This window comes from Nelusetta ayraudi, unplaced genomic scaffold (assembly GCF_046127955.1).
Source record: "Nelusetta ayraudi isolate G7.1 ecotype Tasmania unplaced genomic scaffold, CSIRO-AGI_Nayr_v1 ptg000034l, whole genome shotgun sequence".
Taxonomy (NCBI): domain Eukaryota; kingdom Metazoa; phylum Chordata; class Actinopteri; order Tetraodontiformes; family Monacanthidae; genus Nelusetta; species Nelusetta ayraudi.
The window spans coordinates 997,434-1,015,000 of record NW_027466084.1 but is presented as its reverse complement, the minus strand read 5'-3'; the positions used below and the strand labels follow the sequence as shown (position 1 = coordinate 1,015,000).

The following is a 17,567-nucleotide window of genomic DNA, read 5'->3' as shown; positions in this document are numbered from 1 at the left end:
CAAAAGAAAACAACAAATCCGCATGGTGAAGTCCGCCGCAAAACGCGTAGGAGCCTTTTTTTTTTTTCTCTCTCTCCTTTGCCTTTGTCTTTTTTTCAACGTCCGCGTGCTTTAAAACTACAGGACATCCCGGCAGAGGCGCGAGTCGCGGTCCGGCCGTAGTTGGTTGTTGTGCGCGTGGGAGAGACGTGCTCGCGGGATGTTTCGCGGAACTGAGTTTGGTGACCCCTCCCCTCTCCTCCCCTCCGCCCCTCCCCCTTTCCTCTTATCCTGGCTCATGATAACGCACGGCAGCAACAGCAGCAAGCAGCAGCAGCAGCGGAAGCAACAGAAACATCAGCAACAATAGCAGCAGCAGCAGCAGCAGTTGCAGCAGACACAGCAACTTGCAACTACTGCCAAAGTTACACACAAACACACAAGTTCACACATCCATCAGCTCAGCCGCAGTGAAAACAAGTCATTCCATTGTTACATTATTACTATTAGATTGTCACTGAAGGCATCAAAACTATGAATGAAAACATATGGAATGTGTATTTAAAAAGAGTTTTCACAACTCTTAACAAGTTTAATATTTTAGATGACCTAGAATGGCCACCCTTCATATAAAATGTATAGAACATAACGTATTATTTAGGTATTTAATATTTTTTCTTTTGCCACATTAATCCACCTATCTTGGTCTTGGAGCTATCTTGACGTCTTCAGTATGTATCTAAAGAAAATACAGGTGTGTCCAAACTTTTGACTGGTAGTGAACACACACACACACCCACCGCACAGTATGTTATTCTATTATTGTTACTAACTCATGGAAGGGGGCGGGGTCGGACGTTCTATTGACTCGCTGCATTATGCGGAAGCTGCATTTGTTTGTTCTAACACCACGTCTCAGGTTGGGAGTTTTTCCCAGGAAAAAAAAAAAACACTCGACAAACTGTTTACAGGCAAAACGCAAACGTGCTTTGACATGTCAACGCGTAGCCTTTCACACATTCTTGGCGCGTGAGACACTAGAGTGTGAATACAGCGTAGAATTTTTTACAGCATTATGGCTGCCAGTTCCACTGTATTGAAGAGTAAATTTCAACCACTGGTTTGCTTGAGTAACTTCCACTTACAAAAGGCACAACTGAAAGCTGCCATATTACGCAAAGACAATGTTGCCTAACCCTGTCAGTGAATTATCCAGACGTGGAAAAAAATTCCAACATTTACTTTTTCTGCTTGATCCCTTTTTTTTGTTGTTGGAAAGTGTGCGTGTTTGTGATATCACAAGGGCACCCGTACCACTGCCGGTCCCTTCTCCCACGTTGGTTAGCTAGTCAGAGACAGTAAGCCCAGCCCTCTGAGACAGACAACGGCAAAACATCAGGTTTACCAGGAGGCTTAAACCTGGAAGTTTTCTTGAGACTTCCACAAAAAAATAGGAGATGGGTGATAATAAATCCTGGATTACAGAGGATAGATATAGATAGATAGATAGATAGATAGAGAACAAAGCAAATGGAAAATTAAATATTATCCAACAACAACAACAGTGGGCAGCAGAGGCCCGTTGCGGCTCTACGCAAAGCAGCTGCATGACACAGAGCCCAGGCACTATGCAAACACAAGCAGACGTCCAAACAAGTTTCCAAACTTGAGGGGAAAATGTTACAGATTAACCCGCTGTTTACAGCGCAGGTAAATAACAGCGTCTACCTGCGGTCTCCGGGACAACCAGCCAGTGGCAGCCGGCAACACAGAACTGCAGCTCGCCGGGAATGAACCGCGTTCAGGCGAGATAAAAGGCAAACTCGATCATATGGAGTTTGTCATGTCAGCGCTGTGTTATCAGGTGATTAGAAACCTGGGGGAAAAAAGAGTTTTGGGGTGATTTTATAATCACCCAAAGAAAATGGGACAGTGTTTTTCTCCACTGCAGCTCTGCTCTCTCGCCCTCTGCCTCCATCTCCATGCCTCTGATGTTTATTTGGAGGCTGTGGCTTGTGTAAACCAAAGGCCAGTACACAGTCCAGTGGAACTCTGCCCGTTTCTGACAGAGCTGCAGAGGAGAAACAGCCCATCGGTCCCTGAAAACCAGCAGGACCGGACCAAAGGACGCGGCCGGGACGCATCTAGATGAGGCTAAAACAAAAACAAAAAAAAAGTGACACCAGAATGTAAAAAGTCAGAAATAAACATGGAAAAAAGAGGGACGTAAACTTAATGTATTGCACATACACAATGCTGCATGGGAATTCTAATTGCTTCTTGTCTATAACACTTTTGCTTTTTTTTTTTCCTCCCCTCTTCCTTCTCTCTTTTCATTTTTTTTACACTCCACCCATCTTTCAGGGCACTGCTTGTTTATTCCCTTTGCAAACCATCGTGATCGGACATGCTCAGACACACACACACACAGACACACACACACACAGACACACACACACACACACACACACACACACACACACACACACACACCTACATGCAAAACTCAACGATGCATACACACGTGAACAGAAAGTGTGAGTCACAGCCAAAATGACATCAGATCCCAGGCGCCTTGCTTCTTTTTTGCCAGGCGTTGGATATCAGGGCTTGCTCTGCTACACACACACACACACACACACACACACATATACTGTATATATATATATACATGTGCAAGCAAGGATCATTATTCAGCTGATATTACAAGACAAAACAACAAAACAGCCTTTTCAAGTAATATAATATTCTTATGATGTCTGTACTCTAAATGTTTTTCATCAAATGTGTCAATGTTGCTCCCAAATACTAGCATGAATCCTATAAACTGTACATCGGAGTGCGTCAAGGGAACGTTCCTGTACCACTTTTGCAAAGCTTTTTTTTCCCGCAGCATATAAATAAGATGAACCAGAATGTGCCCACTGTGTAATTTGTCTTTATTCCGTGTGCTCGCCAGGAAAAAAAATGTGATACACACGTTGAATCTCAGTCATGAGAAAAGATGTGTGGTGGCACCAGTTTGAGCTAAGAGCTCATTTCCATCTGCGGCCCCCTCAAGGGATCTACTTGTGTGAGAATAGCTACAGTAGCCCAAAAGATCCAGCGGGACGTCGGAACACATGAACGTGCTTTGTTACCATTAAACGCTGCTTAGCCTTCGTTTAAAATCCACGTTGAAGGTTCATATCTGTTTGTGTGCACATATTTCCTCTGACTCAGGTGGAGGAATTTGAGTTGAGTGAGTATCCATAAGCCATGGTTATAGCCTCTGCTGTGCCGCATTACACACTGCAGACTGATTGACAGCCAGGTGCCATTAGATGAATTGGTCCAAATTGGTGAGAAGACAATGGTGCCACGTCATGTGACGTGCAGTCAGGTCTGCAAATAAGATTGCTTTTCATGTCATTGTTTTGAGCAGGCGGCGGAATTTAAAGTTGACTACGTTGAAGAGGCTACGTGTCGGGATGGTCGCGGGGGTGACGGGCAGATATTTCATTTGTGCGTTTCGCGAGGCCTAATTCCACGCGTTAGTCTTAGATGAACACTCACACTTTAAAGCTTCATCGCGAAGAACAGAGCTTTTGTCTTCCTTCCCATCAGTGACCTTCATTTGTCGCAGCTATCCAGAGTGTCGCTTGGACCTGTGCCATGTGGCCCTTTCCTCTCCGTTCATGCGAGTTTGTTTCGTTCGCTCGCAATTTCTTCAAATTCGCAAAAATTATTTTGGGATTTGTCGTATATATGCAACCCACCACCCCACGCCCGCCCACCCCCCCCCCCTCCCCCCCCTTGTACTCATATACCTCATGGTCCCCCTTTTTTTCTTTTTACAACCTCTCCTTCCAACTTCTCTTCCTCCTCCACCTCATTTTACTTTCCTCGCCGCCCCCTTTGTCATCTGCCAGCTCCAGCTTTTGTCTTCTCCGCTGGTGAAAGAAAAAAGCCCCCTCCAGATCTTTGCAGGAGTTTAGAATGGCTTTCATCTCCCGATATATTGCCCCCAGTTCCTCCTCCGCTCCTTTGAGGCGGCAGAGGGCATCCAAAGTGTTGCGTTACTGCCACCTTCAGTTTTCATTCTACCTCCGTTTCTTTAACTCTGCGACACCACGTGGAGCGGTGCACACCACGTGGGCTACATCGTTTGTCTGTTGTCGTTTTTTTTTTTTTTGTGCCACTTTTCTTATCGCGTTTTCACCTTTAAAACTTTTCTTTTAATCTTTATTCTTCTTATTTTTTTTTTTTTTTTTAATGTTAGCGCGGTGCTAAAACTTCAGTCGTACATGTCAAGGACACGTGACCACCACCGTCGGCGCCTCCACCCCCTCGACCCTCTGGACTAAACCGGTTCTGGCCCTTTAAGGGAAAAGCGAGCCTCTTCCGCGACGCATGCGCAGCGAGGGGAAGCAACAGCTCTATGAAAAACAACAACAATCACTACAGCAGGGCTCTGGAAAAGAGATGACCCCTTGAAGCTCTACGTCGCTGGCCCTCACCAGTCGTAAAGCCAGCCCCGACTGCTGCTATTTCTGCCAGGGCCATTGCGTGTCGATGGTGCCGAGCCCATGAACCTGGCCAGTCAAAGCGGGGATGCTGGCGGAAGCCAGCTCCTCTTCGCCAACTTTAACCAGGACAACACGTAAGGCAGGGCCGGGGGGGACTGTGTCTGTCTGTGTGTGTCTGGGGCTGGCCTGTAGCTGGCGTTAGCTAGCACCGTCAGTGTGGGGCGCCTCGGGCGGTGGCATCGTGACAGGCTGCGATGTGAAAACATAGCGGACGTGGGGCTCTGCGGTTTCAGTCCGGCTAATACGTTATAGTTAAACACCACGCAATATGAGCTGTGCCGTTACCGGAAATGCTTTGTGCCGCATACTCGTACCTAGCTTAGCGGCGCAGCTAATAAGATGCTGTGTGTCGCGAGGCTAACTGTAGCCACATGCAGGTTTTCACCTCATGTAACTTGAGGGAGACGAGGTTGAGATGATAATTGTATGATATCACACATTGTTAAGAGGTCAGTTTGTACCTTAGTACCGCTCTCTGTAAATGTCATGGAAATTTGATTACGCGTTGTATTATTTATTTTTTTTGGGCGACTTTATTACAAAGTCGCATCTGGTTGTTAAGCTGTCAAAACATATTCTTAAAATCTGATGTGGTTCCTGTTTCAGGAGAGTAAGGCCGTTTTTGTCGTTTTTTCTTTAAGTCATTACTGACGCATACGTAGGTCACGTTGGGCATTGTCCTCTGAAGACCACAGACCCGTGGCACGATTGCAAAATGTCACCAGTCGTTGCACCACGTCGAGCGTGACCGGCACGGTGACTTACAGTAGAGTTGACTGGGTAGATTGCGATCCTCCTGCCCGGCCCGTCGTCCACTTGTTGTTGTTGCGTTACGTGATTTGCGTAAACTTGCACCGTTCTTGTCTTTTTTTCTCTCTCTCTCTTTTTCTTTGTTTTTATTTTTAGCTCGTACATCTCGCTGAAGTAACGGACCTGTCAATGACTCACTTGTACCTCTTCCCCTTCCTCTTCTTCATCATCATCCTCATCCTCATCCAGGTCCCTGGCCGTTGGCACCAAATCGGGATACAAGTTCTTCTCCTTGTCCTCCGTTGACAAACTCGAGCAGATATACGAATGTAGTGAGTAGCGACACAGCTGCTTTGTGTTGTCATGCTTCCTTTTCTTGTGTGCACAATCTGATGGTTCATTCACAAGTGCCAGGAGATGCATCAGCGTTAATAGTTAATTAAAAAGAAAAAAAAAGCTGCCCAACCTTCACTTAGAACATGTTCCCATTACATCTGCTATTGCGTGGTCATGTCTTGGGGGTTTTACTTCTGGGGCCTTCGCTTTCAATTTCACTCTGGTTTTACAGTATTGTTGTTTTTTTCCCCACACTTGGAGCACAGACACTACGAGTGTCTTTGTGCTCAAGGAATAACGGCAGTGCATAATGAGCTAATTTACAACTGAATACTTTTACCCTTGTCTGCTGAGCCAAGGCGTTTAAATGTGCAAAGATAGTCAAATGTTAATCAGGGTGCAAATCAGCGCAGCGGGAGAACAATGTTGCAGTGGGTAGAGACGGTGAAAGGTGTTTTAGAAAGGACAAAGCAATGGCAAAAGGGTCCTGGAGGGGGGGGGGGCGGATGCCGTGGAGAAATTGCTGCGGCTGATCGATTTCTTTTTGGCCGCGTGCGACCCCGCCAGTGGACACGGAGGACGTGTGCATCGTGGAGAGGCTCTTCTCCAGCAGCCTGGTGGCCATCGTCAGCCTGAAGGCCCCGAGGAAGCTCAAAGTCTGCCACTTCAAGAAGGGAACCGAGATCTGCAACTACTCCTACTCCAACACCATCCTGGCCGTCAAGCTCAACAGACAGGTGGGGAGGGGGGAAGGGAAGGCCAGGGGTTGGACTCCCGTCGTCGGAGAACGACGGCTGTGTGACGCAACGCTGATAAAGTTCTCTGTTTGTCCTCCTTTCAGAGGCTTATCGTGTGCCTGGAGGAGTCGCTTTACATTCACAACATCCGGGACATGAAAGTACTGCACACTATCAGAGAAACGCCCCCCAACCCTTCAGGTGAATTTTTTTTATTATTTTTTTTAAATCCAGCTGTTTATTTACGGCGATGTGATGAGTCGGTAGGAGTCGAAAGTCGAAATTTCGAGAATAAAATAGAAATTTTGCAATTAGTGTCAATGTGACGCGAGTCAAAATGTCGAGAATGAAGTGGAAAGGCTGTGCGCAGGTCTGGTGGAGTACTGTCTTCACCAGTTTCCGTATTACTGTGGCTGAACCTCGTGGGATGCACCTGTTTACAGCAGTTTACTTTTAACTGAATCCACCGTCCATCCAGTCTGCTCGCCAGTTCCCACTTTATTTGCGTCAACTTTACTCTCAAAATTTCGACTTTATTTATGAAATTTCATCTTTCTTTAACGTCTTCCTTATTCACAAAATATCGACTTCATTCACAAAACTTGTTTGAATTGTTTTTAGTCGACTTTTCATATATTAGTGTCCGTCGTTGTCACAAAAGCTCAGCTCTACATTTTTTAAAGGTTTTGTGTGTATTGCTGATAAAAGCATTCTCTCTTTGGTTGTAGTTCAACACATGAACTCTTGATTTCTTATGTTGATGTACTTCATTCACCTACAAAATATCGCACTCATAGTGGCAGAGCATAAACACAACTGCAGTTATTTGCCTCTGTCTTTTGTTCATTTTCACCTTGTGTCAAAGTTTAGCGGATTCGCGTCGGGATCAAATCCTTCTCTCTCTCTCTCTCTCTCTGTTTTTCTTCTTTGATGCTTTTCCTCTTGTTCATGAGTTTGTGCTTTGTGTCCGCAGGATTGTGCGCGCTGTCCATCAGCAATGACAATTGTTACCTGGCCTACCCGGGCAGCGCTACAATAGGAGAAGTCCAGGTGTTTGACACAGTCAACCTGGTAGGTGAACGCTAGCACACGTTAGCCCTCTGCTTTCTTTTGCTCTGCTAAATAGTTCACTTCCATAAATCCTAAGGAAAAAATGACAAACAAAAAAAACATTGGAATGGAAACAGCCAGGGGCGGAGACAGATTTTTTATTATTGATATGGCCAGGTTAAAACCGTTACTGATACCTCAAAGGTCATATTTGGTGATGTTGTCATGATTAGAATTGTTGCTGTATTTGTTTTTGAATTTATGACTCACTGTCAACAGTAGGCCAGTCACCATTCCTTTGAATTTAATTGTGAACTGAATTTAGCAAACCTAAATCAGTTTGTTCCTACTGAGCTGTATTCATACATTCAATTTATGCTTTTAAAGAACAAAATCATTGTCAATAAAGTGTCAGCCATGGCCCCAGCGTTGGCCACTGCGTAGCTCCGCCAGTGGAAACCGCAAAATTACAAAACACACCAACAATCACTGCTGAAGTTTTGCGCCCCAGGCGGCGTCGCTCTTTTTTCGAATCAGAGATTTATGGAATGGAGTTTGCAGAGTGACCTCACGTGACCCCGTGCTGCTTGCGTCCTCCTGGATGTTTTCATAGCAGCCGGGGGGGAAAGACAGTCGCTGGCGTGAACACATCTGCCTTCCATGGATGGATGGACTGCTGGGAAGACTAATGGGTTTTTCTCTCAGACTCAGTCATGTCCACAATATGACTGGCATTTATCGACAGTCATTTGTGAAACTGACACTGAGTGGGATCAAATCACTTGGTGGAAACGCGATGAGCAAAAAAAAAAAAAAAAAAAAAGTCTGTTTTTGAATGAATGGAAAGGCCCTGGGGTTCCCGTTGTCTTTCCCCTCAAGTGGCGTCGCTCACCGCTCTCGCCGTTTTGCTTTCCAGCGAGCGGCGAACATGATTCCTGCCCACGACAGCCCGTTAGCGGCTCTGGCCTTCGACGCCAGCGGGACGAAGTTGGCCACGGCGTCGGAGAAGGTAAAGCGGTTGCATCAAGCCGAGGGAACAGGCGGGTTTTCCGTCTGTCGTTGGGCCGTCGCCCTCATCCGCATGCGTCTCTGTCGCCTCCTCTCAGGGAACAGTCATTCGCGTCTTCTCCATCCCGGAGGGCCAGAAGCTCTTTGAGTTCCGGAGAGGAGTCAAAAGGTAGAGAAGTTGTTGTCAATCTCTTTTGTGTGTTTGTCTTGTTTGTTTACTTCTAACGTGGCCTCGTCGCTTTTGTCCAGGTGCGTTAGCATCTGCTCGCTGGCGTTCAGCATGGAGGGCCTGTACCTGTCGGCCTCCAGCAACACGGAAACGGTGCACATCTTCAAATTGGAGACCCAGAAGGAGAAATACGTGTAAGTGGCTCCTCCGTGACTCCATCGTGTGTCTGCGCTCATCCCCTCTTTGATGAATTTTTTTTATTTTTTTTAATTTTTTGCAGGCCTGCGGAGGAGCCCACCACGTGGGGCGGGTACCTGGGCAAGGTGCTGATGGCTTCCACAACCTACCTGCCTTCCCAGGTCACGGAAATGTTCACCCAGGGCCGAGCGTTCGCCACCGTCCGACTGCCCTTCTGCGGCCACAAGAACATCTGCGCCTTAGCTGTGTGAGTAGACAGCGCCGACGCAAGGCTTTACTGCAAGCGTGACAGTTGCTTTTCCTTCCTGCTCCATTGGCAGTCTGAACAGCGTTAATCACGTTGATCGTACCTGTAGCAAACCCCCAGGATGCAGATATTTTGCAGGAACAAGGATCACACCCAATGAAAATGTTACTATTTTATTGTTCCAATCATGATCGTTTTGTTTTTTTGTTTTTTTTTTATAAACTTTTAACCAAATAATTTATCCAGAGTGGACGTCGCATCTGCTGGATTGTCCATGTCTTGCAACACCAATAAAAACAGGGGGGTCGCTAATCGGTCATGCTAGCTAGCTCGACAGCAACCTTTTTGACTGGTGGGGCCACAATGGGTTCTGAAATTTGACAAGAGAGGGGCCCGGAGCAGGAGCAGATGGATGGATGGAGTGTTTTGGTGACCCACCTCATAGGAGAAAAAAATATATATCATGGGATATACTGTAGAAAACGTGCTTTAATGTCGATTGGAAAAAATAAACAAAAGCCAAGTGTGTCTTTGAAGCCCCGCGGTATTTAGCTCTTTATTTTGATTTCTTTATTATTTATTATTTATTTTAATGAAGGCATTGATGGAATACAGCTGTGTCATGGCTTACTTACTATCAAGGCAATTTAAGTTCGGCCGGGCGGATTGAAAAGCTTAACCGGCCGCGTATGGCCCCCGGGCCGTAGTTTGCCCACGCACGCCCGGGCTCGTAGCTGCTGCTCTGTTCTCTCAGTTGCTGCTACAGCAACTCTAAAAGTGTCTCACGCTGCCTCGACCGACATCCTCAAATACGCCACTAACCCTCTGTAATGGCAGTTTCGGCCCCCGTTATGAGGACATGAAACTCAGTACAGTCTCTGCACTCCCAACCTCCTGTTTCACAAGTGTCACAGCCCTTCTTGGAGTCTTGACTGGTGAGTCCTAAATCCCAGCATTTCATAATTTTAGTGCTTAAAATGGGCTCATGGCACCTTTGGATCGCATTCGTTACGCAATATTAATTTTATTGGTTGCGTGTCCGCCGTGTGGAAGATGTTTCATCCTGCGGCCTCAGAGTCCCAGCAGCCTTGTGTAACCTATTGGGGACGTGACGTCGGTGTAAATCAACAACCCTCATTGTTTTCGGCCGGGACGAGAAAAAAAAAACAAAAGTGTGGAGGACGGTTTCGACGGAGGCGTCGCCGCTGTGAAAATTTGACCTTCCGGAGAAAAACAAACAGTAAACGCTGACGTGTTTGGTCTGCGTGTTTGGCCTCCGTGTTGACAGAGTCTGCCAGGTGTGACGTCGTCGTCACGGCGAGCCAACTCGGGACTGTGACCAGTTGGTTCACTGGTGCAACCCCGACGATGGCTATTTTCTTTTTTTAACAGTCACACAAACAAGGGAGGAAGAAAAAAACTCACAATTGAGCACTCGGGCTCGCTGTAGACAACAAAGAACAAACACCTCAAAATCAGGGCGGCAACTAACGACTATTTTGATAGTCGACTAGTCACCGACTATTGAAAGGATTAGTCGACTAATCGGATAATTATCCAATTTTTCTTAAATTCAGCATTAGGTTGCTTTAATTCTGTGGGAAATTATAAAAAAAAACACAAGAAATGTAGGTTTTTAATGCTGCTTAAATAAAAGATACATCTTTTATTCAACTCAGCTCCTGATAGGCTGGTTCACACACAAAGTCCAGTGGTCGTGAAAGGGTTGCGCAACGGTAATGGCTGCAGGTACTTAGATGACCGTTTTGACCGCAACCTCAGACTGCGACTCCCGACTCCGTCGCGATCAACGGCCCGACGTGCTTTCTAAAAGCTAAAAGAGCTAAAAGCTCCCAAGTGTTCAGCTTTGCACGCGTCGCTGCTGCCTGGGACGCCGAGCAGCGCCGCGTGCAAAATGTTCGTCGAGACGCTATTGCACACGTTTATGACTTTCGGCAGAGATTGTAATGACATGAGATGACTCGCTCCACCGGAGGAACGTGTCTGGCGACAATTTCCGCCGTCGACTATTTTCATCATCGATTTTTGCCGACGACGTCGACGGATCGTTGCGGCCCCCGCTCAAGATACTTTGTCGCAATGCCAATTTTGACACCTCGGTTTCAATTCCAGTTCCAGTTTTTTTTTTTGGGATACCAGATGTTTGTTTTTTTTTTGTACAACGGCAAACAACACATTGCCATTACATTACAGCACCACTTCAGAAGATATTAGGTCCGCACACATTCAGACTCAATACCTGCTGCTAATGAACTACATCAGTGAAGCCCTCGTTCAGACTGTCAGTCAAAAAACGATTTTCAGCCCATCCAGATTCAAACCGGGTGGCCCTTTCGTAGTCCGAACAGTCACAAATCGCATCAAATCCGGTTTGTGCAAAACGGATTGAAACCACCTTCGGGGAGGTACTTTGAAATGGCATTTGGACAAATGCGTCTCAGTGTGAACAGCTCCAACCACACCGATGGGTTTTGACCGTCTGTGACGCCAGATCCCATTTGGACACTTGCTAAAAAAAAAACAGTGTGGAGCAGTCAGAAGAAATCTGATTTGAATCCGATTCGCCTGCAGTCTGAACGCAGCCTTAGATGTAGTTAAGATCAGGGGTTGTCAACCTTTTTGAGCCACTGCACATTTTTACATTGGCCCAAAATTACACTTTTTAGCATAATAATGACATTGTCGGTTCTTCATTTATTTATACTCACTGAGTGTGAAAGCTGGGCCTGTTTAGATGCACAACTGTGATGTTCTGGCAGGAATTGAAGGAGGAAAACAGGCTCACATTCCTTTTAAAACGCAGTCACTCAACCATGGGATGTTTCTTGTTTTGTTTTTCGAGACCGATTAACCGAAATTGGATATTTCTTTACGGCACACTTGACATTATCTCAATGTCAGGTGTGTTTCCTGGTTCCTTTTCTCATTATCCGAGAAAAGGAACCAGGAGAACACTGGCTTTCGATGACCGGCTCGATGCTCCTCTCCTCAAAACTGCCTTTGCTTTCCAAAACCCAGGATCCAGAAGATCCCCAGGCTGCTGGTGGCGGCAGCCGACGGTTACCTGTACCTCTACAACCTGGATCCCCAGGAGGGCGGGGAGTGCACGCTCATGAAGCAGCACAGGTGAGGCGCGACGGCCCACGTGAAGTCGGGCCCACGTGGGGGCCGCCTGAGCCAAAGGTTGTTACAGCCGCTTTCTCTTCTTTCTTTTTTTTTTTTTTTTTTTTTTACTGTCGTCAGGTTGGACGGCAGCGCCGAGCCATCCAGTGAGATTCTGGACCAGGGGTCACATGATCGGCCGCTTGTGGCGCAAACCTACAGCGCTGCCGTCACTAAAGGTGTGTTACCGCGTATCTCGCAAGTACCTCAAAACTGTATTTTTTTTTTTTGTTTGTTTAGTTTTTGTAGTTTAGTGTTGTTTTTTTTAGGTTAATTTTTTTTTGTTTGTTTTTAGTTGTGCCTTTTTTATTATTATTGAGTACGTGGGGAAAATGAAACGTTTCATAAATGAAAGGCGAGAACTGCTGAGGCAACGCAAGAAACGTTTGACTGCATGGAAAAAAAGAAAAGAAAAAAAAGTCGAACTTTGTGCCGCAATGCGCGTGTGTGTGTCTGCGTCGCGGCGTCTCACCTTTGACCTCTGCTGTTTGCCCAGGTTACTGCGAAGAGCAGGGCGCCGTGGGCGGGGCGGGGCTGGAGGACGACCTCGGCGACCTGCGCCTGGAGGAGGAGAACGAGCAGCCGCCGCTCATCCTGGAGACCGACTGACGGCGGCCGGCGGAGGGGGCAGGGGGGGGGGGGTGACCGGACCGACCAATCAGAGGGCTCCTCTGGTGCTGCTATGAGAACGTGACACGACGAGGGGTGGGTTTCCGGTTGGATGGGGGGGGGGCTGTTGAGTTTGTCCGCCGCGCTGTTTGTCTCGTCACACCTGTCCGTCACTTTCACCGCCCGCCCTCTCGCCCCCCCCCCCGCCCCCCGCGCCCCGATGCCCCCCCTCTCCCCAACCACCACCACCTCAGTTTCACCTGCGGCGGTCAAACTGACGCTTTGCATGTACGTGTGCCAACCGCTAGGAACACGCTCCGTTGTGAATACCTGTGTGCGTGTCGGACGACTGATTCTGAAAAGCAAACGAAATTCCAAAAAACAAACAAACAAACAAACACAACGAAAAAAGATGAAAAAATGTAGCTGTCTCGACTTTAGACGCGCACTCTTTAAATGCCGGCACTGTGTAACATGAAGAGTGATTTTTATGGAAGTGCCTCACTGCCCCCAAGCCCACCCCCCAGTCGGGGGTTCCTCTCATCCAAGAGGAGGGGGCCGCTTTTATTTCTTTTGTTTTTGTTTTTTCGTTTTTGATTAAAACAACATTTGGATTTTTGCCCATCGAGAGCGTGAACATTTTCTTCTTTTTTTTTTCTTTTACGGATCCCTTCTTGACAGTGCAGTCACACACGCTGCCCCCTGCTGGGAGCATCCCAACCACCCCGCTTCTTCCCCTTGGCACGAGGCAGAGGTGCTGTGCGACTGTCGGAGAGTGTGCGTCTGTGCACTAGTGGCGAGAGAGAGAGAGAGAGAGAGAGAGAGAGCGAGATTGTGTTTGTATGCTGGGCATGTACATTAGCCAAACACACTGAGCAGTTAGCCGTTTTTTTTTTTTTTTTTCCCCTCGCCATCCTCCCTCATTTGTTTTTACCTCATGGTCTCGGTGGACCACCTCTCTGCCCCCCCACCCCACCCTCCGTCTGTTTAATCTTCGTGAGCAGTTCTAGCCAATGGTGTATCACGCGTAAAGGAACCATTGCATGGCGTCGTCGATGTGGTACTTTGTCCATTCATTGTCAGAGACCACCGGGTGGGGGGTGGGGGGGTCCGACTGGACCGCCGGACTTTTTACCGGATGTGTGACCAGATATCGTTGTACCGTGTAGTTAAGGTTCTAGCGTGGCTTTGAGGAACCCCGTGGATCACCGTCTGAAGTGGCGCTCAAGACTCAAAAAGGAACCAGGAAAAGCTGCATGATCTCTTCTCTCTCCCCCCCCCCCCCCCCCTCCAAAAAAAAAACCAACAACCCTAAAATCCTTTTCTTGTCTGAAGCCGCAAAATGAGAATTAGCCACGGGATTTTGCAGTGTCAGACATTTTCTAATGATTTTTTTTGTATTAAATGTGAAACCATCATCGAAACTTAAAATAAATTCCATATTGATGTATAATATGAGGTGTGTTATTGTTGTTGTTTTTTTGTGTTTTTAAGAAGAAGAATCAATCCAGGTATTGGTCGGTTAGAAAGAGCTCTTTGACATTTAAAAAAAAACCCCAACTAAACACAACTTATTGATCGTTGCAAAACTGCCAGAACGCCAAGGCCACCGATTTGCCCTCAACTTCTCTCTCTCTCCGACTTCCTGGGCAAGAGACGAACAAAGCATCCACTGTCATCGCTTCCCGTAATCTGGAAGATCAAGGCTCCCCCTCCCGCCTCCCCCCTCGGCCCCCCCACCGTCAGCCCTTCGCCTCCGCGTGGCGCCGCGACTCCTGCCACCAACTCCGCTCCGCTAACAAGGCGACGGACGCGGTGACCAGCGCTGAGCGTTTCTGATGTCGCTGCTCTCGAATCTCGGAGCGTCGCGGCCAGTCCTTGAACGCCCCCTTGATTCTTCATGGGTATCGACGGCTCCGCTCTCCTTTTTTCCTGCGCCAGCTCCGTCACACAGTTGGATGTGCTGTTGTGGGATGAAAAAAAAAAAAAAAAACATCAAAAAGCCAAGTGGGGAAAGGCAGAGTGGGCGTGTAAGAGAGAGTGATGGACGTGGTCGTGCAGGTGCAAGCGGGAAAACGTGCGTTCGGTGATGGAAGCGACTCGATGACGTGGACCTTGCCGCTGTTTCGCATGTGATTTCAGTGAAATTGAAGAATGCGGCGTCGAGGCCAGAGCAGCAGAAACGCACCCCTGTTTGGACCGCTTTGCTCCATTGAGGGACCTTTGTCTCGCACCAACACACACATGCCCCCCCCCCCCCCCCCCCCGCCCCCGGCGTCACACTGTAATCACATGGCACAGAGCAACTTTCGGGAACGCCAGCGCTTAAAAAAAAAAAAACCAAAAAAAAAAAAAGTGTTTTTGTCTCCAAGGCCGCAGGATACGAGCGGCGTCTTTATCTCCCGATGGGACATCTTGAACTGTGAAATCGCAGCGCGACACAATCTGGTGGGTCCAGCAGTGGAGCGCCGAGCGACTTCTGTGGAAGGAGGAACATCCGGGAGCAGCACCTCTTGCTTTCGCTTGCTTCCCTCACGGCCGTGAGTTTCATTCACGGGGAGTCTCTGTTGACCAGTTTTCTGGTCATTTAACTACCTCTTTTGATGCACTAACAGTGTCCACCGTTGTTTACGCGTCCATGCGGCGGCTTCCTGTTTTTGTCAGAGGCAAACCCTGCCCATGTGTTCCTACTTCTGTCTCTCTCTCTCTCTCTCTCTCTCTCTCTCTTCAGAGGACAGAGAGCAGAGTCTGACTTGGGTTTCCAAGGCCGGTCAAGACTTGAGATCTCAGCGATTCAGCCGCTCAAGCGAGGTGACTTGGACAATAGTGGCAGTGAAACGTTGCAACTTTAAAGATTGAATTGAGTGGAATTCAAATTATTTTTCTTCATTTAGAGAAGAGCCGAAAAATACAATAAAGAAAACCACGACAGAAGCTACAATGAAAGGGGGCCGCTGAAACTTTGCGACTTTTCATTTCCGGAAACATATCGAATTGAGTTGAATTCAAATCCTTTACTTCGTTCATTTGTCCAAGAGCAGAACAATATAATGAAAAGAAGAAACACAGTCTTCACAGAAGCTGGAATGAAAGGGAGCAGAAAGAGGAATAATCTTATTTAAATTTCCGCCCTTTATTCCAAAAACCATTTAAAAAAAAAAAAACAGAACAATAAACAAAATATAAAATACAATAGCTGCCGACCAAGACAGTCACATTCCTTTTTAGTTCCCAAGTTACAATTTAGTTAATACCATTCATACAACCATAAAAAGCTGTTTATACCTTGATAACAATGGGCATAGCAATCAGATGTCATATCTTTCACAAACAAACCGGCCTTAACGGTTCCTTTAGGTGTAATGTTTTGATTGAATTATTTGGTTTCTTTTTTTTCCATTTGTGAACTGATTCCATTGATAGAAACCAAAGAATCCATCAATATGGTCGTGAATCTTTTGTAAAGACCTCTTTACCATTCTTTAACCTGCGGATTGTAACTCCCCAATGCCGTGAAGATGCGCGTCCAAGTCATCCCCTTGATGAAACTTTTCACAAAAAAAGAGGGGATGAATTTAAAAGTAGGCCGTGATAGATTTCTCAAGTGAGAGTGCCACGAGCGTAAGCAGGAGCGCTTGAGACTGTGAAGTGAACATATACACGCGCGCACACGACATCAGGCAACGCAGCGGGGTTGCGAGATGCGAGTTGACGTCGACGTCGACGTCCTCTCCGGGTTTTCTGTTTGAACCCTCGCGCTGCCTGTGCGCGCGCCGCTCGTCTTCTCCCGAGCAGCGCGCCGCTCAGGACATCAAAGGCGCCCCGTGGAGCGCGGACACGCAAGCAGGAAAGGGAATGCATTAAAGCCGCAGCAACGGACCGCGTGCGTTTAAAAAAAAAAAAAAAAAAAAAAGAAAAAGAAAAAACGTGGCTCGGGTGGGTGACGCCACAGGCGCAGAACGTCGTCCCCCCCCCCCCCCCCCCCACCCTTTCTGCTCGTTTTAAATCAAAGCGTGGCTTTCAATGATTCACGGGAAACCATAAACCCAGGCGTGTTCGTCATCCAGGTTCGGTCCGTCACGCGGTGAAACGCGCGCACGCTGGCCGACCGGTGAGCGAGACGCCACATCACAAGGAGGCGAATGTAAATATTATTAAAGAGGGGGGGGGGGGGGGGGAAGTGCGCTGTCTTTAAAAGACGACCTCCGCTTGAGTGGTACAGCGAGAGTCATCACTGCTAAATTCCACACTCCAAACAGATCACAGAGAATCACGTCGCTTGATTGTTTTGCTGTCATCCGCACCAGCAGCTGCCAGCATCACCGCCTCCCACCCCTCCCAGATGCCATATAATAGCTTCCAATATTTGCCGAGTCCCTGAACATATCATCGCACGCCACGCTGATTACGGCCGGGCCCTTTCGCTTTTCAGGCGCAGAGCAGCTTAACGACTTTGAAGAAACTCTTCTCTGGAGAGACGAGCGACGAGCGCTTGCACACCGAGCCGAACCCCGACCTCCCGTCCTCGTCAATTAGCTTTGTCTGACAAGGCTCTTTTCTTCTCATCTCCTCATTGTACTGTGGCTATGATGCAGAGCGAAGAAGACAGGGCAGAACCTTCCAAGTCTTTCTGCCTCCGATAAGGTCTGAGGTCCCAATTGGGTAACAATGAGAGAGGCCTTGGATCTACCATTGAAGGTGGACAAGTTGCTTTTCCTTTACAGAGTAAGCAG

General features: G+C 47.5%; 2 protein-coding genes across 3 annotated transcripts in view; one reads left to right on the top strand and one right to left on the bottom strand.

Annotated features, from left to right (window-relative positions):
• mmd2a (monocyte to macrophage differentiation-associated 2a) overlaps positions 1-3,599 on the bottom strand; it is a 12,553-nt gene extending 8,954 nt beyond the window's left edge. The window contains exon 1 of one of the 2 annotated variants that reach the window (XM_076032308.1): positions 3,535-3,599. The gene's annotated coding sequence lies outside the window, so the exon portion shown is untranslated. Of the gene's footprint in view, positions 193-3,534 lie in introns of those variants that run through there. The other variant, XM_076032307.1, reaches the window with a different exon arrangement.
• A 550-nt stretch (positions 3,600-4,149) lies between these two features.
• On the top strand, positions 4,150-13,422 carry wipi2 (WD repeat domain, phosphoinositide interacting 2). The gene is made up of 12 exons (XM_076032306.1): positions 4,150-4,621; positions 5,547-5,629; positions 6,201-6,370; positions 6,475-6,571; positions 7,344-7,441; positions 8,337-8,429; positions 8,527-8,597; positions 8,678-8,791; positions 8,878-9,042; positions 12,082-12,189; positions 12,307-12,404; positions 12,722-13,422. Exons 1-12 carry the CDS (start codon positions 4,548-4,550, stop codon positions 12,832-12,834), a joined length of 1,284 nt encoding a protein of 427 aa, XP_075888421.1. The 5' UTR covers positions 4,150-4,547; the 3' UTR covers positions 12,835-13,422.
• Positions 13,423-17,567: the final 4,145 nt, after the last annotated feature.

Coding starts and splice junctions, on each gene's coding strand:
- wipi2 (XM_076032306.1), top strand. CDS start 4,548: ATGAACCTGGCCAGTCAAAGCGGGGATGCTGGCGGAAGCCAGCTCCTC. Junction 8,430..8,526: donor TGGCCACGGCGTCGGAGAAG/GTAAAGCGGTTG, acceptor GCCTCCTCTCAG/GGAACAGTCATTCGCGTCTT. Junction 9,043..12,081: donor AACATCTGCGCCTTAGCTGT/GTGAGTAGACAG, acceptor TCCAAAACCCAG/GATCCAGAAGATCCCCAGGC.